The 27793-nt window shown below is 34.1% G+C and overlaps 1 protein-coding gene across 1 annotated transcript in view; it reads right to left on the bottom strand.

The window, feature by feature from the left end:
• Lin28b (lin-28 homolog B) overlaps positions 1-27793 on the bottom strand; it is a 121307-nt gene that overhangs the window by 18337 nt on the left and 75177 nt on the right. Inside the window, exon 4 of the mRNA XM_048800328.1 lies at positions 26822-26893. Coding sequence (XP_048656285.1) covers positions 26822-26893 — 72 coding nt within the window. The remainder of the gene's footprint in view (positions 1-26821; positions 26894-27793) is intronic.

Raw genomic sequence — 27793 nt, 5'->3', positions numbered from 1 at the left:
TACAGGGTAAAGATAAGTTCACCCCAGAGGAAAAGTACTTTCGAGTCAGGAGTCACAGAATTCTTAAAATAAAAGATCCAGAAACATAACTTTCTGGATAAAAAAGAAAAAGTCATAAAAGACAAAAGAAAATTAGGCATCATGAACTAGTGAGTAGACAGACCCAAAGACTTCAGATATTAATCTGGCCAGATTCACAGTATAAAACACATACATTCTGACATATTTAAAGAAATATTTCTTAACATTATCCAGCTAATATTTAGTTTTTATAATAAACATTTCTTTTGCCCCTATTCATATCCTAAAAAAGTTTTAAATAATCTAATCTACATATATACATTATTTAAGATATATCAATCATCCTTAATATATAGGAAAAGGTATTTTATAGGAAAATAAAACACATTTCAACTAAAAATACAGTGGCAAAAGTACACAGGAAACCCAATGAAATTACCAATACTTGTATTTACCTATTATAAATGTGAATTTAAGAGAAAACAGTCTATACAAGTACATGGAAGTAAGTGAAAGAAAGGAGATATAGGGGATACCAGCAGGAATGTACATATAGTCAATGAGAGGGAAATCATTTTGAAGTAACATAACATCAAGGCAAATTAGTAACAATGACATAATACCCTTCAAAAATGACAAAAAAATGACATAATACCCTTCAAATGAGCTATACCTTACATATATGTATAGTACACAAGTAATTCCCTGTGTCATCAGATGGCAGATGACAGTGATGAAGTAAGTATAGCAGAAAACATACCACATACATTCATGCTGAGAAATAAATTCAGTGTCAAGTACATAAAAGACCTTGAAAACCATATCCTTTAATATATGACAGGGAATACCTAATTAGAAACAAACAAAAAACAAAATATAAAAGATTACAAATAAATTATTTCTACAAACAGCTATCACAGTATGGCTGAAAGATATTCTACATGTAATTATGAAATATAAATATTTTATCCCTGTATTACCAAAAAAATTGAGAATATATTGTTTCAATGGGCTTCTGACCATGATAGACTTATTGTTACTACACCAGTTCTTCTTCAATCTACAACTTTAAAACTGAAGGATATAGAAGAATAGAAGAATACATAGTGAAAAGCTGTGATGGCTAGGTACGGTGGTACAGCCTATAATCCCAGCTACTCGGGAAGCTGAGGCAGGAGGAGCCCAAGTTTGAGGCCAGCCTCAGCAACCTAATGAGACCCTCTATCCAAATTAAAAAAAAAAATTAAAAGGGCTCAGGATATAGCTCAGAGGAAGAACATCCCTGGGTTCAATTTCCAGTAACCCCCTCCCACCAACCAACACACACACACACACACACAAAGAAAGAAAAAGAAATGCTGTGATGCTTGGTGAAAAAGAAGCACTCAGAGTAAGCTGCCATGTTTGCCCTAGCTTTGGGTAAACTTAGAAACAAGGGGCAAAGAAATAGAATATAAACATAGCACAATAGTGTCAAAGAGCTGAAGAAACACAAATTTGAGGTCAAGGTTCCTGAAGCAGTTGTAATTCCAGGAACAGGCTGTGGGACAGAAGCAATATATGCATGGAGGACTACCCTCTCCTCTGAACACACACTTCTGATCCTTCTGATTAAGAGCTAAGATGCATGTCTACAAGCTGAGTCCCTGCAAAGTGGAGCAGAAAGAGATTTTATCATTTGGCATAGAAATAAGCAAATATATCCAAGATCACACAATATATGAGGTATTAAGAGTTCTAGGCTATCCAGGGTGCAGAAGCCACACTGAAATTTAAATCTAGAAATGGGCATTATATTTATTTAAGATCCTAGTTAAGCTCATGCCTTAGGAAGAAGGACCATATGCTAAAGGAAGAAGGGTTGCATACCAGTAGTAAACAAAAAACAAGATAGATCTACCTTACTACTGAATGAAAACAAAGCTGGCAGAATTTAAATGTACATGAAATAAAACTGCATGAAAGAACAAATCTCCATAACCTCATAAAGAAGATAAAATAAGTCAGACTCCTCACAACCTAACAGTCCAACATTCTGCATACAAGAAAGAAAATATTAGACCTATAAAGCAGGAAAAAGCAACCCATATGTAAATAAAAATTGAGTCAAGACCCTAAGAAGACTCAAATGTTAAAAACATCACAAAGGAACTCAAAATAACTATCATAAATATGCTCAACAACATATCCTGCTTTATTCAAAGGTAAAGATAAGCAATATTTTTTTTAAAAAGGGGGGTGGGGAATCTTGGAAGAAAAAAATGAAGGGACAATTAAACAAACAGGGAATTCTACAACTGAAAATTACAATATTTAAAATAAACATATTCACTGATTGAATGACAGCATCTTAGAAGCTTTGGAAGAGTCAATGAACTTAAAGAGAGATTACAGAAGAAATAAAAACTGAATGACAAAGAAACTAAAGGATTATAAAACATGAACAGAGTCTCTGTGATATATGAAACAATATGAAATAGGCTGATATGTACAAAATTAGAATCTCAGAAAGGGAAAAGAGAAAGGTGCAGAAAAAAATACTTGAAGAAATAAAGGCCAAAGTCTTCCAAATTGTACTGGAAACACTTTGGATCAAGAAATATAAAAAAGCTCAGAGAACCTCAAACGTGATACAAAGAAAAACAAACCTTGATACATCATGATTAAACAAAAAGCCAAATAAAAGAGCAAGGAAAAAGACACATTTCATATTATGAAACCAAGAAACAAATGACGTGGGATGTCATCTTAGAAATAATGAAGACCAGTTAACAATGGAACAACATCTTAAAAGTAGTAAAAGAAAATATACTTTAAACAGAAAATTCTAAAACAGTTAAAAATATCTTTAAAAATGAGTAAAATAATAACAAAAAAAATTCTAAAATTTTGGCCAGCTGACCAAAGTTCTTCAGGTTCGAGAGAAATGTTACTATGTAGAAATTTACATCTATAGGATGGAGGGACGACAGTTGAGGATACAGCTCAATGGAAGACAGTGCTTGCCTAGCAGAGTTGGGTGATGGGAACTAGAATTGAGAGATGCATACCATAAATAAATAAATAAATAAATAAATAAATAAACAAATAAATAAATAAATAAATAAATATTCAAAGCAAAAGTAATAACAGAATTGTGGAATTTTAAAATGTTTTAAAAAATATATGACCCAATAGCAGAGAGGATGACATGGGGTGGTGAGTGAATACTTTTACAGGGCTCTTTAAAATAACACATGAGACAATATTAACCAAAAGAAAACAGAAAATAAAGAGCAGAGGAACAAAAAAAAAAATGAGAAAAATAAAAAATGAAGAGTGACATGGCAGGATCTAACCATATTAACAGCTACATTAAATATAAATGGTCTCAATATTCCAATTGAAAGGCATAGATGGTCAGGTTTGGTGAGTATACCTAATTATATCTTAATTAATTAATAAAGCTAGTTATGGTCATATTAGTATTAAATAAAAGATACTTAAAAATAGGATGTATTGCAAGGGAAGTAGAAAACTTCTTAAACATAAAGGGTCAATTCATCTGAATATGTAATATTCCCCAAAATGAACATGTCTCTGCTATTTATGGAGTTTCAAAGCAAATACTGTTAGAACTCAAAGAATCAGAAAAACTGCAATCCTTATTGGAAGTAAGCATCCTTTTTCCAGTAATTGATGAACACACACACACACACACACACACACACACACACACACGGTTTAAATACAGATTTGGGCTATATTATGAATCACCATTACCTAATTAACATTATAGAACAATGTAGTCAATACTTGCTAAATGGTGGGCTGAGGTTGTGGCTCAGTGGTAGAAGACTTGTCTGGCATGTGAGGCACTGGGTTCAATTCTCAGCAACACATATAAATAAATGAATAAAATAAATGTCCACCAACAACTAAAGACATTAAAAAAAAAAACTGCTAAATGTGCATTCTTTTCTATCATGGAACATTATCCAGGATAGAAATCTGAGACAAAAAATCAGCAGTAATAAGTTTTACAAAGATGAAATCTTACAGAATATTTTCTGACTATAACAGAATTAAATGAAAAAATAAATAAGACAAAGAAATTTTAATATATCTAGGAAATCATACATGTTTAAATAATATTTAGATCAAAGAATAAATCATAAAGGAGATAAAAATTTAAAAAGTTAAAATTTATGGAATTCTACTACATCAGTACTTAGAGGAAAACAAGCTGCAAGTGTTTACATTAGAAGATTTAAAAATCAGTGGTTTAAGTTTCTATCTAAAGAATCTAGAAAAAGAGCAAAAGAAACCCAAAGTGAAGTAAAATAATCAAAAGAGCAGAAACCAATGATATAGAAAATATGAAAAAAATTCTAAAGCCAAAAATTGGCTTGAAAAGAGTAATCAAGTTAATAAAGTCCTAGGAAAAATGAACTAGAAACAAGAAAGAGAGAAAACAAATTATCACCATCAAGAACAAAAGAGGAAATATTGGAATATCTTAGGCATTTAAGGACATAAATGAATATCATGAACAACTTTATGTCAAAAACATTCCACATATCAGATAAAAAAGAACCCATTCCTGAAAAAACAATGAAAGTAAATTCACATGTGAAAAAGGGGAAATCTGTATTGCCCTCTTAATAATTAATTTTATGATATTACATGGCTAGGACATAGTAACCAATATTTATTGAAGCACCAGTCTAGCTGTTTTTGTGAAGATTAGTGTTATGGTTTCACTATTTGGCATTCCCCCAAAGACCCTGAGACAATGGAACAATGTCCAGAGATTAATACAATTAGATTATCAGAGCCATAACCTAATCATTGGATTAATCCATTTGATATGTTAAAAATTTGAAAGCATTATTATACTAGGCAGAAACTGTAGACAGGTGGGTCAAGCCTGAAGGAAGTGGGAGACTACATTTGTCCACTTAGCTCCTCCTTTTCTCCGGCTTTCTGGCTTCCATGAGCTGAGCATCTCTCCTCTGTCATACCCTTCCACCATGATGCTGTGCCTCTCAGTGCAATGGAATAGACTGACTATGGACTGAACCTCTGAAACCATGAGCCAAAATAAACCTCCTCTAAGTTGTTCTTGTCAGGTATTTTGGTAATAGTGACAAAAAAGGTGATATACCCAGGATGGGGTTATTGCTGTGATCATATCCAACCATGTGGTTCAGAAGTCTTTGGAGCTGGTTTGTCAGGAGTTTAGAAAACTTTGGACATGTCTGCATCAGGGTAGAGAAGCCTTAGACTATAGCAAGCAGACTGTGGTAAGCAGAATATAATAAGTGATTCTGGTGGGAGCTCAGAAGACCAAAATTACAACAAAAGTGCAGACAGTAAAGATTGTGCTCATGAGGTTTCAGATGGAAATGAGGGCTCTACTGGGAAATGGACGAGAACAATGAAGCTACATTCTGGCAAAAGAACTTGTCTACATTTTGCCCATGTCCTGGGACTTTTGTGTGAGGCTGAATTTAAAAATGGTGAATTAATGACTCTAGCAGAGGAAATTTCAAGGCAACACAGCATTAAGGCAATGGCATGGGTATTGCTGGCAACTTTCAGCCAGGTTTACTGTGACAATCAGGAGTAGAAAATAGAACAGAAAGAATTTAAAAACCTAAGGTAGAAAAGTGCATGTAAAATAGGAGCCAGGGAAGGTATGGTTACTGAAGAAATTTACAACCCTAAAGAAAAGCTAAGTACTTGCACAGAGACAATAGGAAAGATGTCTTGAGGACTTCTCTGGGCGCAGGAAGACCACACCCATGGGATGGTGTAAAAAGGAAAACTCTTCTAAGAAGAGACTTTGGGGACATCCTGTTCACACAGGAATGATTAGAAAGTTGTTCACCTAGGATTTGGGTCACTATGCTCAGCTACCAGTTACTCAGAAGCCACAGTCATGATCCAAGGGACCTGGGAACTGTAGCTGGTATCAGAGTTTGGCATCATTCATGTGGTGCTGGTTCTGTGGGCATGTAGGATGATGGAGTTAGTGTGTCATGAAGGCTTCACTGAGATTTCAAAGGAAGGCCTGGGAGGCCAGACAAGTGGGTTGGAATTCCTGCAGACAGCCCCACAGAGTGTAATACATGAAGCTGTCAGAAGAAAGCTAGGTCTGCATGCAGATCCTCCATATTAAGAGATGTTTTTAACTATGGAAAGTCAACTGAGGAAAGTTTCTGGCTGCAGACAGAGCCAGTCTAAGAAAGAGGCTATGTGGGCCGCAACCAGCAAGGCCACTGGGGAGGGACTACACAAGCCTTTGGGAGACTGTCATGTGCCCCAAATGTTGAAAGTAGAGCTACAGAAACTAATGATTGTCCTGTTAGTTGAGTTTTAGTTTTATTTTAGTCCAATCCCTCTATTTCTTCCTTTTGGAATGGAAATGATCATGCCACCATGTAATTGGATAAATGTAACTTGCTTTTTTGAATTTTACAGTAGCTCACAATCAAGAGTTTGCTGTGAGTCTCAGAGGAAGCTTTGGATTTGATTTTGGGTAACTGTGGAACTACTGAGACTATCAGGATTGTTGGAGATAAGACTCAGAATACAAAATGCATTCTGAGATGGGCATAAGCTTTTTGGGGGCTAGGGCAAAATGTTATGGTTTGAATACATGCATGATATCCCCCAAAAGCTTAAAAGACAATGCAACAATGTTCAAAGGTGACTATGATTATATTATGACAGCGGCAACCTAATCAGTAGATTAATACATTTGCTGGATTGATAATTTGAAAGGTCTACTGTATTGGATGGTAACTGTAGGCAGGCAGGGTTTGGCTGGAGGAAGCAGGTCACTAGACACATGTCCTTGGGCTTTATATCTTGTCCCCCTGGCTCCTCCTCCTTTCTTTCTGCTTCTGGCCGCCATGATCAGAGAAGCTCTCCTCAGTCACAGGCTTCCACCCCATGTTCTGCTTCACGTGAGGCCCAGAGCAATAAAGTCAGCTCACCATGGACGAACCTCTAAAACTGTGAGACAAAATAATCTTTTCCTCCTCTAAACTGTTGTGGTCATGTATCTTGGTCACAGCAAGAGAGTTTTCAATGTTATAAATACTGAACAGAGGTGGAGTAAAGCAGATAACCCTACCCATTGTGTGAGTCTCTTCTAATTAGTTACATAGAGATACCTGAGGAAGAAGGTTTGCTGTTCTCAGAGTGACTTTGGCCTTGAGCTGCAAACATCTACTCTTCCCTTCCAGCCTATTGCTTTGCCCTTAGATTTTAGACTTGCCAGTTTACAGGAATCTGCCTCCAAACTGCTTTAGGATTCAAACCACAACATAAATTCTTACATGGCTCTCTACCTTGCTAGCTTACCCTACAGATTTAAGATTTGTGAGCTCCTATAACAATGTGAGAAAATTCCTTTAAAAAAAACTGTTCATCTATCTCTACACCAATTGGCTCTGTTTCTATAAAACTCTAATTAACCTTCTGTTTGCTAAAAAAAAAAAGAATTGATAATAAAATAATTTAACAAAGAAATCTCTAAGTCCATATTGTTTCATAGGTGAGTTCTTCAAAACATTTAAAGAGAAAAGACTAAAAAATTATAAAGATTTTAAATCTCACACCAAATCATACTACAGATAAATGCAGTGCCAATCAAATTTCCAGAGGACAGGCTCAGTATATGATTTATATAAAAATGCAAAATGCCTTGAATATCCAAGGCAATTTTGAAAAAGAAACACAAGACTAAAGAACTGGTATTATGTGATTTCAAGACCTACTCTAAAGCGACACATAGTAGGACTTTTCAACTTGGCATTATGATATTCTGGGCCAAATAATTCTTGTGGAGACTGTCTTATACATTACTGGATTTTAACACTATTGCTAACCTCCTCCCACTTGATGCCAATGCAACACCTCTCCCCAGTTATTAATAAGATCAAGGACATTTGACATAGTCAAACGTCTCCTGTAGGACAAAACCACGTCCAGCTGACAATCACTGAGATGAAGTAAATAAAACTGTATTATATTGGCATTAGGATGGACAAACAAGTTAATATGGAAGAATAAAAACCTTAACTATGATACCTTTATAAAGCCAATGATTTCCAACAGAAGTACCAAGGCAAATCAATGAAAACAAAAAGCCTTCATCAAAAAGAATTAGAGCCAGGAGTGGTACACACCTATTATGCCAGCATCTCGGAAGGCTGAGGAGCAGGAGCATCACCAAGTTCAAAGCCAGACTCAATCTCAGTAACTTAGTAAGACTTTGTCTCAAAAATAAAAAGGGCTGGGGATATGGCTCAGTGGTTAAGTGATTCTGGTGTTCAACCCTCAGTACCAAAAAAAATGAAAAATAAAAAAGGAATTGGAACAATTAGACAAAGAAACGGGGTGGGGGTGAATCATTCTCTACTTTTGGGTAAGTATTTTCAGCCTCTCCAGTTGTTGGGATTATAGGCCTATACCACCATGCCCTGCGTATACCACCATTCCCAGCATATAACTTTTGTGTTTAAGTGGGTGATTCATAAATGAATTCATTTTGACATGGGATAGTTAATATATTATCTCTGAGGTGGGAAAATACTTACCTAGTAAGAAATATATAATATATTAACAACAACTTGAGAGGCTGAGGCAAGAGGTTTCCAAGTTCCAGAACAGCCTCAGCAACTCAGTGAAACCCTGTCTCAAAAGGAAAAAATAAGGGAGGTGGCACTGGGGATGTGCAGATATACCTCATCAGTAGATTGAGTGCTGCTGGGTTCCATCCCCAATACCACTAAAAAAAAAAAAAAAAAAAAAAAAAACCAGATATAATAGGCCTAGGGCTATAGCTCAGTGACAGAGTGCTTTGCCTTGCATGTGTGAGGCACTGTGTTCTATCCTCAACACCATATAAAAAGTAGATTAATAAACAAAGATACTGTGTGTCCATCTACAACTTAAAAAAAAAAAGATATAACTATAGAACTTCTAAAAGAAAACAGGAGAATCTTGAGGTAGCCAAACACTTCTTAGAACACAATAAGCTCCAGATAATTTTTTCTTAAAAATAATGAATTGCATATTACTATAATTGAAAAGCTTCTGTTCATCAAAAGCCACTAGTACAAAATAAAATGATAAACCTGAGTTGGAAAAAATATTCTCAGTACATTTTATCTGTCAATGAAATTATGTGCAGAACAATCTAAAAAGCTCTTTTAAGGTAACAATAAAAGGTCACCAATTTAGGAAGCAAACTAGCAAAAAAGCAAACACAAATGGCTCAAAGTACATGAAAAAATGTGTATTTAGCATCATTGAAATAAAAATAGAACTAAAATAAGCTATTCCTATTCAATCAGTAGAAAGGCTAAAATTTAAAAGACTAAAACTTGAAATTCAAAGAAAATGGAAAATCAGATGTGGTGGTGCACCCCTGCAATCCCATCTGTCTGGGAGTCTGAGGCAGGAGGATTGTAAGTTCAAAGCCAGCCTCAGCAACTTGGCGAGGCTGAAAGACCCTCTCTAAATAAAATATTTTTTAAAAGTCGGGGGGATTTGGGGATGTGGCTAAGTGGTTAAGAGACCCTGGGTTCAATCCCCAGCAAAGAAATTAATTAATTAATTAATCAAATAAAATGGAACAACCTGAAAATTACTGGTTTAAAATAAAAACTGGAAGTTTCTTAAAAGGTTTGTACAACTACTCTGTGATATAGCAAAACTCTACTTTTATGTAATTTCTCAAGAGAAATAAAAATATGTGGCCAAGAATGTTTATGGCACCTTTATTCATAATACCAATACATTGTTAACAACCCAAAGGCCCAATGACAGGTAAATGAATACACATATTGCAGTACATTCATAAACTACACATCAAAATAAAAAATGAACTAAGTGATACAGACAATAACATGGGGTGACAGCATCTGAACTTACCTCCATGCCCAGGCAGGGATACTTGAAATTAGTTACAATAATCAGAGCAGTGGCAATGGCAACTCCAGACAGAAGCAAACACAACTCCCTCTAAAGGAAAGCTTTCCTAATTTAAGCTTGCTGTGTTTCCACAGATTATAATCAAACATGTATGATTTCATAAACAAAGATCATGAAACAATAAGAAAAAAGTCCATCATTATGCATGAGAACCAGCCTAAACAACACTCTAGGAATTTAGATCTCCAAGGACATTATTTGAATTGTCAAAAAGAAACTTTTAGCCAGAGATAAAATTTTTTAAAGAAATAAAAGATGAAATACAAAAATGAATAATCAGCAAGAGACTAGCAAAAAAATAACCAGGCACATTTCAAAGTATAAAATCCAACAGAGCTATTAGATTTGAAAACAATATTGTTGATATTTAAAACTTGATGGACTAATTCAAAGGCATCTCAGACACAGTGAAAGGTAGGCTTAGTAAGTTGACAAATGAATCTGAGAAATTACATGGAACCCAGCAGTGACAAAATACAAGGTTAAAAATATAAAAGAGTGGTTATAAACTACTGGGATCAGAGTGAAATATTTAAAGTGTATCCTGTACATACATTTATGTGTGTGAGAATAGAAACAATGAAGGAGAAGCAATATTTCAAGAAATAGTAACAGAATTTTCTAGGATAAATTAAGCACACTATTACATATAGCAAGCACAATAAGTGAAAATACATCCACATCTACACTTGATATCTGAAACTACAGAAACCTAAGACAAAAAGATCTTATAAACAGCTAGCAACGAAGATCATCTATTAAAAAAAAAAAAATCAATGAGACTGATGGTAGATAGCCATTACTGTAACAATGGAAAACTAGGAGCCAGCACACTGTTTAAATGCTGAGAAAATATCTGTTAATTAGAAAGTTTCACCCTGTGAAACTAGCTGCTTCTTTTTTTTTTTTTTTGAAACAGGGTCTCACTATGTTGTCCTAGCTCATCTCAAACACCAGGTCTCAACTGATTCTCTCACTTCAGCTTTGCAATTAGAAGGAATTACAGGTGCATGCTTCCATATCTGGCTGAAACCGGTGTTTTAAAATAGGAGTAAAATAAAGATATATTCATATTTTTAAAAAATAGTTTACCACAAACAGTGTTCCTACAGAAAAATCTAAAAGATATATATCAGGAAAAAGGAAAATGATCCCAGTAGAAAGGTTAGAGACAGAAGAGGAAGAGTAAATGCAAAGCTTGTTAAGCATATCAATAAAAATAATTATCATAACTACAGTATTAAAAACAAAAACAAAAATTAAAACACAGCCTAACTTGGGAGGATTTTAGAATTTAAAATACCCTAAGTGTTATTTGTTTGAACAGAAGTAACAGTAAAAATATTTAACTATTGTTATTCTATAGGTATAAAACAATCTGAATGGTGAAGAAAATAAACAGTATGTCTACACCAATGTGTGATCACTGAGTATCAGCTTTAATTAACTTGTTGCCTAACTTAAGACTTTGTTAACTTGATAAGATTGATAGAATTTTAACGGAACCACTAAAGAAGTAGAAACAATATTACATGAACTTTGGACTACTGGGAGGGGGAGATGAAATAAAAAAGCAATAAAAACCTCAATCGACAATAATAGAGAAAGGAGAACAAAACCAAAAAGAAAAGAGAAAAATGCGAAGTAAATAAATAAGGAAACCCTTGTAGTAAAAAATATATTAATAATGGTAGTAAATGTAGATAGTCTAAATGTACCTACTCATTTATAGGTTTTCAGATAGGATTTTTTAAATACAAAAAACAGCTCTACGTTGTTTATATGGGGCATATAAAACACAAGCATATTAAAGAATTGAAAAGAAGGATGAAATGATATCAGGTTGTTATGGACCAAATTGTACCTCCTACCCAATACTTATATGTTGAAACCCTAACCCCTAATGTGACTGCATTTGGAGACGGGTCTTATGAAGAGATCATTTAGGTTAAATAAGGTCAGAAGAATGGGGCCCCATTCCAATGTGACTGATGTCCTTATCAGAGGAGGAGACAGCATAGGTGCATGCACACAGCAAGAAGGCAGCCACCTGCATGCCAAGAAGAGGCCTCAGAAAACACTAGACCTGCTGACACCTTGATCTTGGACTTCTACTAGTCTCCAGAACTGAGAGAAACTAAATCTCTGTTGTGAAACAAGGAATATGATAAGAATATGATTTTTTCTCTTGCCTTATGTGTATTTTAAAGTTTTATAATGCTTATTTATTGACTCATAATAAAAGATAATTTTTTTAAAAAATTAACAAATAAAAAAGGGATCAAACAGTGTTATATAACATTTTCAATCAATTGTATATACATTTAAAAACCTCTACAATAAAAATATAACAAGAATAATGGTTAAACACTGGTAGAATGAACACTAGGGTATGGGAGACAGAACTTTCACTCCATGCCTTTTTATACATTTTGGTGTTTAAATTATATGAAAGCAGTATATATCCAGAAATTTAGATTAAAAAGTAAAATAATTAGAAAGGAGAAAGTTTAGGGGGGCATGGTGATATGCACCCCTATTCCCAGCTGCTTGGGAGGCTGAGGCAGGAGACTCACTTAAGTAGAGGATCTGAGGCTTGCTTGAGCAATATAGTAAGACCCTGTCTCCTGGGAAAGAGGATTTTAAAATATTTTAAAATATAAAATATTACATTTATTTTAAAAAGAGGGGTTTTATTACAAATTACTTTATTCTTCTTGTATTGCTACAATTTTTCTAAAGTGGTTTTACATTACTTTTGGAATTAAAAATATATGTGTGGTTTTTTTTGGTTTTTGGTAGTGCTAGGGTATTGAACCCAAGGCCTCCCACATACTCAGCAAGCACTCTAGGAATGAACTATATCCCCAGTGCAATTTTTTATTTTGGAACAGTATCAAAATAAACTAAGTTGCTAACGGCCTTGTGAAGTTGCTGAGGCTGGCTTCAAACTTGTGGTCATTCTGACTCAGTCTCCCAAGACTCTGGGATTACAGGTGTGCACCCTGCTGCCCAGCAGAGCTGCTATTTCTTAATAAAACACTGCATTATTACATAAAGTTTAAAAAATTAAATTTTAAGACCAAACTTCTGAACAATGAGGAGAGTCTTGAAAACTCACCTAACCAGTGATTAAATGATTAATACTTTACATTTTAATTTCATTAACTCCTTTTTTCCCAAAATTGAGAACAAAATGACTACATAATACATACATAAAATGAACATTAGCTGGGCATCGTAATCCCAATGACTCAGGAGGCCGAGGCTGGAGGATCATAAGTTTGAGGCCAGTCTCAGTAACTTAAGACAAATCTAAGCAACTTAGTAAGGCCCTGTCTCAAAATGAAAACAGATGTGGATGTTCCTCAGTGGTAAAGCACTTTTCGGTTCAATTCTCAGCACAAAAAAATGAATACATAAAATTTCCTATCTTTCCTATCAGTATTCCCTTCTCCTGTCTTGTTTTTTGTTCTAACATTGCTTTCTGAATATTGAGTTCTTTCAGAGTATTGACTGAGATCTCAGGGGTGACTCTCTTCTTTCACTGTTCTTTTTTTGTACTCAATTTTAAAATTTGAAATTATATTTTTAGTTCCAGAGAGCCTTCATTTCTCGTCTAAACTGATATGTTTATGTTAAAATTCTCTTCAGATGTCAGTAGGAACCACATTTTCTAGAAGTGCAGTTTTCTCTCTCAGGTTACTCTGTAAATGAATAACTGTTTGTTTGTTTGTTTTTCCCCAATTGTGGTTTTTCTTTCCTTTATGTGAATATAGAGCTGGCTTTTAGCTCCCTTGAGCAGAGTCAAAATTCTGAGCTATAGAAGGTGTAATTTCTACTCTTGTGAGCTGTCAGTAAGCAGACAAACCATAATTTTTCTAAGGGAGACAGGAAGATGACTGACCAAAAAGAAAGAAGCTCTTTCCCACCTTCCTTTGCTCACTGAAGAATATGTTGTTTATAAAAAAAAAAGAAAAGAAAATACTTGGGAATAAAGTTTAATAAGAGACAAGCAAGACCTTATTGAAAAGTAGTAAGACTATACTGAGTCAGCATTAAAGAAAACTTGAGTAAATGTTAATACATGTAAATCTTGTCCTGGGTATATTATCTTTGTATGTGTGTGTACTATTGAAAATGGTATATTTTCCTCCTTTTATTCTTAAGCACTTTAAAAAAAATAGGATGAATTTTGTATAACTTTGTAGTCAGTCACTTCTTGTAACAATTTTAATAATTTTTAATGTATTTATGGTTTTCAAGGAAAGAAATGTTTTTGCCTACCATTAAAATTGTTTTACTGCCTCTGTGGTAAATCTTGGCATATTCAATTTTATTATTCTTTCTTTCATTTTGTTTCTGCCTTTGTTTGTCAACCTACCTACTGTTCAGATAAATGTTAGCCCTTATGTATATGTATACATATTTATATTTTTTTCTTTTGAAGTACTAGGGATTGAACACAGCGGTGCTCTATCACTGAGCCACATCCCCAGCCCTTTCTATTTTTTATTTTGAAGATAAGGTCTCACTAAGTTGCCTCAAACTTGTGATCCTCTTGCCTCAGCCTCCTGAGTCACTGGAATTACTGGCATGGAGGAATGAGAACTCAAGAGGGGGGGCGGGGGCAGCTGGTAAAGAAGAAACACATAAACTAATAAAATTTCTAAACACATGAAGAAATGAATATTTCATGAAGGTGATACTTCCTGACAAACTACTGGTCAACCTCTTTGTCTGGTAATAGTGTGCAGAAAGTTTTCTTTGAGGAGCATTATTTCTCTATGTATCAGTTATTTTTGTGTAATCCCATTCAGTATCTCCCCCTCCTCATGGTACTTTGATCTTCTTTTGGAAAATCCTCCCTGCCCTACTTTTAATCTTTGTGGTCTGGATGGGACTTACCTGTCTCCCCAAAATAAGGAATGGGCAAATGACTCATGTCTGGCAAATCAGAGTACCACATTCTAGGCTGGATGAATAAAATCAATCCTGGGGTCTTGGCAGAATTGCTGGGAACCACACCCCTCTTGACACTGGGATTGAACGCTCAAATCCAGATGCACCTGAAACTACCTTAATTCCTGGAATGATAAATTATGTGAGCCAATAAATTTTGTTCTCCTTCATTCAACCAGTGTTTCTCAAACCTGGGAGCATATCAAAATTACCTACAGAGGCTTTTAAGCACAGGCAAGGACTTTCTCAACAGGACCTCTAAAGCTCAACGGATAATGCCAAGAGTTAATAAATGGGACATCATTAAAAGCTTCTGCACAGCAAAGGAAACAATTAGGAATATAAAGAGAAAACCCACAGAATGGGAGAAAATCTTTGCCACTCTTCCGAAAGAGGATTACTATCCAGAATATATAAAGAGCTCAAAAAACTTTATGCCAAAACCCAATTAATAAATGGGCAAATTAATTAAACAGACACTTCTCAAAAGAAGAAATACAAATAGCCAAAAAAAAAAAAAATACATGAAAACAACATTCAGCATCATTAGCAAGCAGGGAAATTCAACTCAAAAACGACACTGAGCTTTCATCTCATACTAGTGAGAATGGCAGTCATCAAGAATACAAATAATAATAAATACTGGAGAGGATGTAGAGAAAAAGGAACACTTTTACACTGTTGGTGGAACTGTAAATTAGTACAACCAATCCGGAAATCAGTATGAAAATTCCTCAAAAGATTGGGCATTGAACCACCATATGACCCAGCTATTCCACTCCTCAATACTTATCCTGAAGAATTAAAGTCATCTTACTACAGTAATACATGCATACTCATGTTTACAGCAGCACAATTCACAACAGCCAAACTATTAGTCTAGGTGTTCATCAACAGATAAATGGATAAAGAAAATGTGGTATATATACACACAATGAAGTTTTATTTAGCCATAAAGAAAAAATGAAATAATGGCATTTGCAAGAAAATGGATGGAACTAGAAACCATTCTGTTAAGTGACATACAGGGTATGTGTCAGTCTGTTACCATGTCTAACAATGAGGCCCCTGCAAGAATAATGGATTCTCCTTCACTTTTGCTTTCAAGTCTTGCACAAGTTCTTCTTTTGGGCAACCCTAACACGAAACCATCTGCAGAAGGGAATTACCAGTTACAACCATATGGACATAAAAATTCCAGCACTAAGAATATAAACAGCTAGAGAATAAAAGAGAATGGGGAAAGATATATGTAATGTTGTAATTGCTAATGCATCAGCATCAGGATCATAGTCAAACTCAGAATGTCAAGGGTCATAGATTTTCTCTAATCACAGATATTAAAGAAAAAAGAATGACAACAAAGCTGGGGTAGATATCTTAAAAATTAAAAGGAGATCAGTAGAAGAAAGGAACCAAGGGGTGGGAGGAAGCTGGGATGGGGGAAGTGCTGGGGAGTAATAATGCCCAAATTATATTGTCATATTGTGTGCATGTATGAATATGTAACTACAAATCCCATCAATATGTACAACTATAATGCATCAATAAAAAATGTGGAAAAAAGATATTTTTAGATGTCACAGAAATGAGTCAGAAGAAAGCTGGGTAGGGGCTGAGGATGTGGCTCAAGCGGTAGCGCACTCGCCTGGCACGCGTTCGGCCCAGGTTCGATCCTCAGCACCACATACAAACAAAGATGTTGTGTCCGCCGAAAACTGAAAAATAAATATTAAAAATTCTCTCTTTCTCTCTCTCTCTCTCTCTTAAAAAAAAAAAAAGAAGAAAGCTGGGTAATGTTAAATAAAAAATTACCTGGAGAGTTTGCTGGGGCAGGGGTGGGGACACCCATGGCTGAGATCCACATCCCAGAGTAACTGGGGTGAGGCTAGAGAATGTGCATTTTTAATAAGATCCTATGTGATGCTAATGCTAGTACCTTGTGCATGATAAGCATACAGTCTACCACTGGCTATGTGCTCCTAGTGTCCAAATGAACTTTTTTTTTTAAATTCTACTTTTTTTTTCATTCAGTTTTATTTTTTTTAAATCTTTTTTTAATTTATTTATATGTTGTGCTGAGGATCTAACCCAGTGCCTGGCACGTGTTAAGCAAGCGCTCTACCACTAAGCTACATACAGCCCCAGACCCCAAATGAACTTTTTTGAACCTATAGTTTCTAATTCTGAGTTCCTGAGGTATACAATAATTCTTACATTCCTGATGTTAAGTTGTTCTTAGTTCAATCTGTATGTTGTACTTTTATAGTCAGTAATCTTGTTAGATTTTAAAATATTTATTCTTATTAGTATTCCAATAATTTACCTATAAATAATCTCAGATATATCTCTGTTGGTGTACCAGAGAACTTTGGTTAATTCTTTTTTAATCTTTAGATCTTTTTATAAGTTTGTCTTCTCTTATTGCATTGGTAGTACCACCAGTAAAATGTTACTAAGAGGGGACTCTATATGGACTACTGAAAACAAGGGAACAAAAAATCAAACACTGAAATCAAAGAACAGTATTTGAAATCAGCCAAATTAGAAAAAGTAGGAACTGGTTTAATAACAGTTTCAAACAACGATCCTGTTTAAAAAACAAAAACTACTATCCATGGAGTCTTTTATTTGTGATAAAAATAAAATGGTTAACAGGGAGGCAGGCAAGTCCCTGGTTCCCATTTAACATAAGGCAAATAAGCTCCTCAAAAGATCATATCCTACTTTCTCCATTAATAAGGATGGTTATGAAATCAATTGCCTTTAGTGTATGATTCTTGGAAAACAGAGTTTTAAATTTGTATTCACTCAGGTTTCCAATTGTGAAGAAAGTTACCACATAATTTGATCCTATTTTTTTTATAAAATAAAAGTTATATTTTGTAGAATTTTTAATTTTCGATACATGTATACATCTTTTAATTTTTTTTAATTTCTGGAGATTGAACATTTCCTATAGTCCAATCAACAAACAGCTTTCCTCCCAAAGCAAGGGAAACACTTGATTTTGTTCCTTATTAATCTATTGTTTCAAATAATCATATAATAGATGAGATTAAACTCAGAGCATTTTACAAACTAAAATTCTTAAATTCTTCCTTGATTTATTCTAGACTTTAAGAAAATGAGCATTTCTTCCTTTCCAAGTGTTTTAAAATTTTAATGTTTCATTTCTGCTTATATTCGAAGTACCTACACTTTAAAAAGCCTTACGTTGTGTGAATGCATATATTAAAATATTACTTTATGTCAAAATTGACTATAAATCTAATTCTACAAAAAGTTAATTTGTTTTCCTGAATTACTATTTCTTACTGATAAGTACAAGCATATAATTTATATTATCATGTTATAAATTATAATATTAATGGCATAATCCTACTACACCAACAGAAATAAAAAGCTCTATGAGAACAGTTAAGTCCTAGATCTTAATCTGTTTATTTTAACCAAATTTCAAAAGTTTAAATTCCAACATAAATACAGAAGGACCTTTGCTCAGACTTCAACTTTATCAAGACTACAATTTGACTTGTCATTCTTTACTAATGGAGGATAAAGGTTGCTAAGAACTTTGTGTTTCTCCTGGATTGTTACCTGGGTTGGGGGCATAAGACTAGTATTTCAGTAGGAGGATTTAGCAGCATAAATGTGGAAATTTTCTTTGATTAGTCTTCGACTTGATCAGCCCTTACTCTGTTCACACAGGAACAGACTGGACATCATAGCTAGCAGACACAAAACATATGAGAATTTGTGTTCAAATTTAAGACATTTAAGCAAACTTTAAAATTCAAGTGAGATTTTGAACAATCTCATAACATTTATTAAAAAACACACATACTTAATATTGGAGGCTAAACTGATTTCTCTTTTGAAAGGATCTCAAAGTTTTGAAATATTACCCAATTCTCACAATACACTTTTACTGAAACCATACAATAAATATGAGATCTTCTTTTCACTAGGAATATAGTATAAAGAAAGAAAACTAAGTTACTTTCTAAATCCATAATTTCAGCTTGCAATGTTATTAGAGATGCCTCTGGAACTTTATTTCCCCCATAGGCATTATTTTACTGCTTATTCTGCTTAGAATAAAACAACAATCAGAAATTCAACCTAAAATTCTGATTATCTGCCACTTGGCTTCTGACCATTCCCATCAGGCATCTTGAGAGACCTATGCAGCGCCAGAATGAAGCTCAGCCCCACACAATGTCTGGCAGAGGGTGATGAGAACAGCACATTGTCTGCTCGGTCTGAACAGAGGTCACAGCAGGGAGAGCATCTGCTAAGATAATGCGAATGAAGGAAACAACTATAATTGCCTCATTAAGAGATCTCTGGCCAAATAATCACAAGAAGAAAGGACTTAGAAAACCACCCTAAAATTAGGTCTATAATAAGCAAAAATTAGAATAGAATAAAAAATGCAAAATTAAGGAGACTTGGGTATTCTATTGGTTTTACTAATTTCCTTAGTCACTACATAGATGAATGAACACTTGGATGCAACAGTTCAGTTATTCAACTCTAGCCCCTTGCTAATCATTAGTAGGAAGCTTAAGATGCAAATTCACAGCTGTCCAGGATACAAACGAATGTAAAATAAAGGGTTTGGGGGAATTTCTTAAAAGGGAACAACGTATAGGAACTAAGAAAGAATACCTACTGATCTGTATTTTGAAATTACAATGAAAAGCATAAAATTAAAAAGCATGAGGAACATTTTAAGAGATAAAATTTAAAAGATAAAAGTCTCAAAAAGACAAAGAAGAAAAAAGAACAAATTGTCTGCCTGATAAATTTACTTTTTTCTATTTTGTACCTCCAGCTTTAAAAAATATTTAAAAAGTCAACAGTACATTATTACAGTCAAATCCTCACTCACTTCAACTATGAGCCAGTAAAGGTATATATTTTTTATTCAACATTGTTGATAAATTAAAATATTTCATATCAAAAGCTAAGAAATGTTTTCCAACTTTAAATTTAAATACCCAAATTGGATACAAGATTAAAATGTACTGATATTGTGACAAACTATTTTTGCATTTCTTGATATTTTGAGGTTAAGCTCTATGAACTAATTTGTATTCTACAGTTAAAATTTACTGTTATATAAATAGTACCTTTAAGTGAATTATGGTTATTAATTTTTTCTGATTCCTATGAACAGTAAAATTAGCTTGTCATACCCATAAGCCAGGTTTAAAATAAGCAAACTATTTGATGACTTTGATGTTTTGCACCCAAAATGTGCTGGCTAATTTTTCCATTCCATTTACCATTCTGGTCTTTAAACTGCCTTAATCTCCTGCCCTCAGATGTTGACCCTGTAAGAATAGGGGTCATAGGTCAGAATAGACAGACCTCAAAGGATCTGGACTATCAATTCATGCCTGAAAGATTTCTCTGCCACAATAGGAACCTACTAAACAGCAAATTCCTAAATCTAATCACACAAGTATCAGGGTGAAACAGTTATTTATTGGAATTTGTTGATTTACATTTTCAAATGTCTCTACCACCTAAACAGAATTTTAATTTTTCTTTTAGAAACAGGTACTGGGCTATAAAAAAAAAAAAACATGAAAAAAAATTACTGACAGAACTTGTAAAGTAAAACATATATTCCTTAGGAATGCTATGGAGATTTCAAAATACGTAGCACTAAATTTCCCAAGTATAAAGTTAATGGAAAACTTCAAATTATCTCACTGAGATAATGAGTGGAAAAGGTTGTACTGCTGCAAAACAGGCAGAATTACCACTGGTTAATTTTTAGCTCAAAGACAAATGAGGGCAATAAACAAATATTTTTCATTTTAATAAACACAATACATAGCCTTTTAATAAGGAAAACCTAAGTTGATTAATTTTAACCCCCCAAAATATAAATCCAATGACTTCCAAAACCTTCTTGCATATTTAGAGAAACTTAAGCCCACAAAATTATGGCCCTGTAAAAAATAAGTTTAGTATCAGACATCTCCACTTTATTGCCAAAAGGCAAGTTAACTCTTCTAAGCTGAAACTAAACCTGACAACATATAATTAGTTTCTGTTTATGTTCGCCCTGGTCTTCCTGACCATAAATGATCAACATATCATAATGTACCATTTTAATACTGGACTAAAAGGAATGTAAAGTTTCATATCAAATTTTAAGTATAAAGAGCTTTTTAAAAAATGATAAATTCATCAGTCTTTTATGATCACATAAAAAGAATTCCCTATACTTCCATACCAAAAGCAGTTATACCAAACAGCTCAACAATTAACTACCTTTCTAAACAAAATACCTTACCACTTTAACTTGTGTAGAAAATTTAAAAAGCTAATGCAGTTATGCAAATTAAATATTGTAGCAAGTGAGAGGAGAGCAGCAGAATTCCAGTATTCTTTTCTAAGTTATTTTTAAAACTCTCAAGTCAACACTCTGAAAAAAAGAGAACTTGCATTATTATGAATAGTACTTCTTGGAGAGTGTGGTTGGGTCAAAAGATGTGGAAGGTTAAGGAGAACAAAGACAATAGTCAGTACCCCAGGAAAAAAACAGAATTAAAAAGAAGGTAAAAGGAAAAGCCATAAACAAAAAAACCCCAAAGCTATACGTATACATTCAACATATATATCTACCACATCACTGCAAATGTTCCTAGAAGTTATATATTTATTATTAAAGATTAAAATCATTTTAATCCTTTTGCTCATTAAAAATATTTGCAAACATAAACTAAAAAGTTATTCCATAAAATATTTTACTCTATACTACAAGCTGATGTGATTATTTCATATAAATACTGAAAAGTCAACAGAAGCTAACAAAATAATCATTCTATCACCCTCCCCTACAATTTTACTGTTAGAAATTACTTCTTTTTCCTCACAGTAAATTGTGTTTTCTTAAAAGTTACCAAGTGTAGGACAACTTTAAACATAATTTTTAAAAAATCTTTTAGTTACAATCATCTTCATTTTATTATAAAGAAAGCTCTATAAGGCCATTAAATGTCCTACTTTTTAAAATAAACTAAGAAAAAATAAGCAGAATAAATCTAAAATTATTTCATTTGAAATTTTAAGAAACTTCTCAAATCTGGAAAATTTTAAATAAAATACAACTTTTACTATTACTGAATAACTGGACACTAGGAGTTAGATATTAAATTCAGCAGAATTTTAAGACAGTGAAAAAATAATCCCACTTTAAAAAAAATAATAATTAAGGTAAAATCCTTAATGCTATATTTTTTTTCCACAGAAAATATGGTTTTAACAGTAAGTTCTCTTGAGGAATGGGCCAGATTTTGAATTTGTTAAACACAAAAATTCCATATAATCAAAACTTCAAAATTTCTACTTTTTAATCTGAAATGACAGAAGTTAAACTTTATGATCTAAAAATCACTGTAGGAGAAAGAATATTCAACAAATGGTATAATATTGACAGGTAAAAAATCAATCTTGACCTAAGCCTCACACTTTATTACAAAAACTAACTCTAAATGGATCATGGATAAATAGGAAAATGTAAAAGTATTAAAATACTAGAGAAAACACAGAAGGAAATCTTTGTGACCTAGGATTAAGTAAAGAATTCTTACACATGACATCAAATAAACATGAAATCAAATAAAAATGAAAAAATTAGCTTCATCAAAATTAAAAACTTCTGCTCTTTAAGAAGTATTTAAGTGACTGGAAAGACAAGCCACAGACTTGTCTTTGAAGAAGCTATGTGCAAGTTATGTTTCTAGCAGAGTCTTATATCCACAATGTCTATGAAGAGTTCTCTAAAACACACACACACAAAAAGTGAAAAATGGGTAAAAGACCAGAGCAGACATGTCATCAAAAAGGATACAAAGATGACATGAAAAGCCATAAAAATATGCTCAGTATCAGTAACTACTATGGAAATGAGAATTAAAACCACGATAAGACATCACTACATGCCCATTAGAATGGTTAATATAAAAAAATTTTTAAAAGTGACAATACCAAATGCTAGCAAAGATGTGTAGCAGGTAGAACTTTCATATATTGCCGGTGGGAGATTAAAAATAGTACACACACTCTGGAAAACAACTTGGCAGTTTCTTATAAGTTTAAAAATATAACCATGACCACACAATTCAGTAATCTCTCCAAAAATGAAAACTAATTTTCACACAAATCTGTGCTGTGGCTCTGTTCATAACTGCTACAACTGGAAAACACCCAAGTGCTCTTCAACAGATGAACATATAAACAGTGTTCTACCCCCATGATGGAATAATACTCAGCATTTTTGTAAATGAGCTATTGATACATTAAACAGTGTGAATGAATTTCAAAGGCATTATGTTAAATAAAATTGTGTGATTCCTTTTAGATGTTGCTCATAAAGATAAAAGTATAGTGAAAGAGAACAGGTTAGTGGTTGCCAGGGTATATGGTTGGAGGCAGGATAACTATAAAAGATAGCAAGAGGCTGGGTTTGGGGGGGTGATAAGACTGTTCTGAATACAGACTACGTTGGCAAATACAGGAATATATACATGAATAAAATTCACAGAACTGCATACTCAGAGAAAAAGGTTGTCGGGCATGGTGATGTTCCAGCAGCTCGGGAGGCTGAGGCAGGAGGATCATGAGTTCAAAGCCAGCCTCCAGCAAAAGCAAGGCACCAAACAACTCAATGAGACCCTGTCTCCAAATAAAAATACAAAATAGGGTTGCGGATGTGGCTCAGTGGCCGAGTGCCCCAGAGTTCAATCCCCAGTAACAAAACAAAACAAAAGGTTAATTTTACTATACAGCCATTCAAAATAAAATAAAAACAATGTTCCAGGCAAACAAAACATATAGAAATATAACAGTATTTACTTCTCTTTTAATATAAATTAACTGGACTCTAGCTTTCAAGCACTTCAGCAAATCAAACCAATCATTTAATAACACAATTTTAATAACACTATTTTAAATATTTTGTGGACTATGAGTATGAAAGTGTTTTATACCAGCAAGTTCTCAAAAAATGAAAGGGACCTATCTAAAGGATCCAGAAGTCAGCCAAATGTGGGAAATTTACACTCTACAATAAATCTGGATAGCTACAGATTATAACTCATTAAAAAAAAAAACAGGGCTGGGGTTGTGGCTTAGTGATAGAGTGCTTGCCTAGCATGCATGAGGCACTGACTGAAGCAGGAGGATTGTGAGTTCAAAGCCAGCCTCAGCAATTTAGTAAGACCTCAACAACAAAGTGAGACCTTGTCTCTAAATAAAATATAAAAAAGGGCTGGGGTGTTGCACAGTGGTTAAGTGGCCCTGGATTCAATCCAAAAGATAAAATTTTTTTAAAAAGGTAAAAATAGCTCTCTGCTTTCTGATGCATGTCTGTAGTTGCTTTCCTCTGCTACATCCTCTGCCACACCCTGATGTTCTGCCTCACCACAGGCCCAGAGTAATGGAACTGGCTATGTATGGACTGAGCCCTTTCAGCCCTCTAAAACTGTGAGACAAATAAACTTTCCCCCTTCTATTTATTCTTGCCAGGTCTTTTGGTCACAGTAACGAAAAAGCTGACTAAAACAAACTAGAACTTGGCTGGAGTGGTAAGTTATCTAAAGGAAGACATGAAATTGTTCCAACAGAGGGAAGAAGCAGAGAAATACGCTAAGGCATTTTTGAAGGAAGAGACTGATCAGATGATGACAATAAGTAACATTTCCTTTAGCATCTGCCCTATTTTAAATTTCTACCACAGTCCCATGTAACTCTTTAGACCCGTGGACTGTGCATACCCATTGACAAACATTCATTAAATTTTGGTAAAAAATAAAATGAATGGAAAGGAAATATTAAGAATAATCACAGAATAAATTAGGAAAAAACAGTGTAACATATTAATACAAGACTTTGTTCTTTGAAATACAATAAAATAAATAATGAATATGACAATAACTAGAGAATCCAGAATAAGATTTTTTAGGATACTTTATACAATTATGCTAATAAACATGAAGTATGAATCAAAATATAATTTTATTCTCATTACTAGAACTGTTTCAGAAAATAGATATGGTTAATATCCACAGAAGAACTCAAGAAAGTCATTAAAGATCTTTGAAGCCTTTTAAAGATTCAGGGAACAAAATCAGTACCTTGGTAACTAACTGTTCCAGCCATCAGTTGATAAAGACCCGTTTTCAGACACCACACGGTCAAACCTTGTTTTCTATTTATTTCAGTTTCTATTCAGTTGTCACAATGCTTATTTTAATATTTTATTACAGATTATAAAAAGTGGCACATGGAAAACTAGAGTGACAAAGATCACGGGCATCCTAAACTTTAAACAGATAGTTGAAAATCATTAAATATCAAACGTATCAAAGCTTTAACCACAATAAAGACAAGCAATTAATGTCAGTGGTTGGCGCAGTAATTCACCTTTGACCAACACCCGCTCCTGTCTTGCTAGGTCATTCCTTCTATGATCCCAACTATAATTCTTTGACCCCACTGCAACCTATGTCCATGAGCCTAATACCTTTTCAATGTCTTCATTCCTTACCCAGTTTTGCTCATATTTTCCATCATTACAATTGTTCCCTTCACCTTCCAATCCTTTGTTTCTCTTCCTTTTCTTTCTCAATTAGAAAAAAACTAGTTTACCTACCAACTGTAGATAATTCTGTTTTAATGCCTATTTCACATCCATAATCATGAAGTCAACGAAGGAGAAAACAGAATCATATCAACTGACTTGACTTTAAACTCATGTCCACTAACTTTAAGTGGATCTTTGGTATGGCTTGGAACTCTTTCTTCCTCTTTTCCACAATGTGTTCACTTTTCTATTTTCCTATTTCATACTTTCTCCTTATTAAATCTCCAAATCTCCTTTTACCATCACTCTCAATAAATGATCTTGCTTCAAATTTCATTAAACAAACAGTATAAAATGGTGAGAAATCTTACTTTACCCCACCTTTGTATCTGCCTACCTACCTGTATCTGTGCCTGTAGGCTGTGCCTTGCCTGAGTTTCAAAGAATGAACCAGCTATATTCACAACAGGCTCTCCCAGTTTGCTTTAAATCCCAATCTTTCTACCCAAAGAAATCACTGGAGCAACTGTCCTCTTCTCCCCTGCATGTTTAATCTTTCCTTTCTATTAGATCATTTCCCATCAACACATAAACATGCTATAATTTCTTCCCTTTGGCTATGGCTTCATTTACAGCCTACTTACCGGTAAATGTCACTTATAGGTTATACTTGCTGTCTCTGCTTCCTCTCCTTTAATTCTCTGTTGAACACAATCCAGGTAGGCATTAAGTCCCACTAGTTCACCAAACCAGCCAACTTCACTAATGACTTGTGTGTTACTAAGCAGTTCAGGTTTCAGTGGTCATTTTACTTGCTCATAATACCACTGAACATCCCTGATAATCTCCCCTTTTTGAAACTGTTTCTTTCCTTCTAAAACAAAATCCCTTCTTGATTTTCCTCCTGCTTCTCTCCTTCATGCCTTTTGCTATTCTTGCTTCTCAATGCTTAGCATGCTCAGGACTCGGTCCTCTTTTCTATATATACTTATTTTGATGGTAATCTCATCTAATATTATAGCTGCAAGTATCATCTTTTCTCTAAATAATTTCATCTCCAGGCAGAGAACTCCATATGCTTAATCCATTTGCTTAATCTACATCTCCACTTGGATGGTTATTATGTCTCTCCAACTAACTATATCCAAAACTACACTTTTGATTTATTGTTCCTTCTGCAGTATTCCCCATCTTGGTAAATGCTCCCTCCACCTTTCCTGTTGCCCAGACCAAACAAACCTTGGAGTCATCCTGGACTCTTCTTCTCTCATAGTCCACTTCTGATCCACCAGTAAATCCTGCCGACTCCACCTTCAAAACATATTGGAATTTTCGCTCACCACTTCTACAGCTAACATCCCAGTCCAAACCACCACCATCTCTTTCCCACAGCATTGGAAAAGCCTTGTTAATGATCTCTCAGTTTCCAATCCTACCTCTCAAATTATGCTGTAATCACAGCTGCCAGAATGATACTTTAAGGAGGTAAGTCATATTACACTACTTTTTAACCTAAAAATTTCCAATGACTTCTCATTTCCTCCAAAATCAAAGTTCTTCCAATGATTGACAAACCCCTATATGAAGGAATGACTTGCTGTCTTATGCTTTAACTCTCAGCCTCCACCATCCTCCCCCTTACTGATTCCAAATAAGAAAACATATAAGGCATTAAGAACTATACTGTTATTCAGGCGAGGTAGCTCATACCCATAATCCAAATGACTTGGGAGGCTGAGGCAGGAGGATCACAAGTTTGAGGCTAATCTTAGCAACTTACTTGTCTTAAAATAAAAAAATAAAAAGGGCTGGGGATGTGGCTCAAGTGTAAAGTGCCCCAACATTCAATCCCTAGTACCAATTTTTTAAAAAAAGAACTATACTTTTAAACATTTAATATAAAAAATAAAGGATTGTTTTATTTTATTTTACTTTGCTTTACTTGTATTTTATTATTGTCATCATCATTATCATCTCTCTGGGAGCAAAAAACCACTCCAATTAGTTAAGTGTATCATTAAACTTTCAAACATATTCATCGATTTTCTTTAGTACAAAATGAGCTCTGAAAAATGTGGGATAGAAATAACTTATTCTCTTACTGGAGAGCTTTTCAAATCATTAAGAAAATACTGACCAGGAAATAAATGCAGTAATGATAAGTAGCTAGCTGTTTGGAAGGGAAAGAAAAGTTAGATCCATATAGCCTTC

Source organism: Marmota marmota, unplaced genomic scaffold (assembly GCF_001458135.2).
Source record: "Marmota marmota marmota unplaced genomic scaffold, marMar, whole genome shotgun sequence".
Lineage (NCBI taxonomy): Eukaryota > Metazoa > Chordata > Mammalia > Rodentia > Sciuridae > Marmota > Marmota marmota.
The sequence above is the reverse complement of the archived record's forward strand: the minus strand, read 5'-3'. Positions and strand labels throughout refer to the sequence as shown.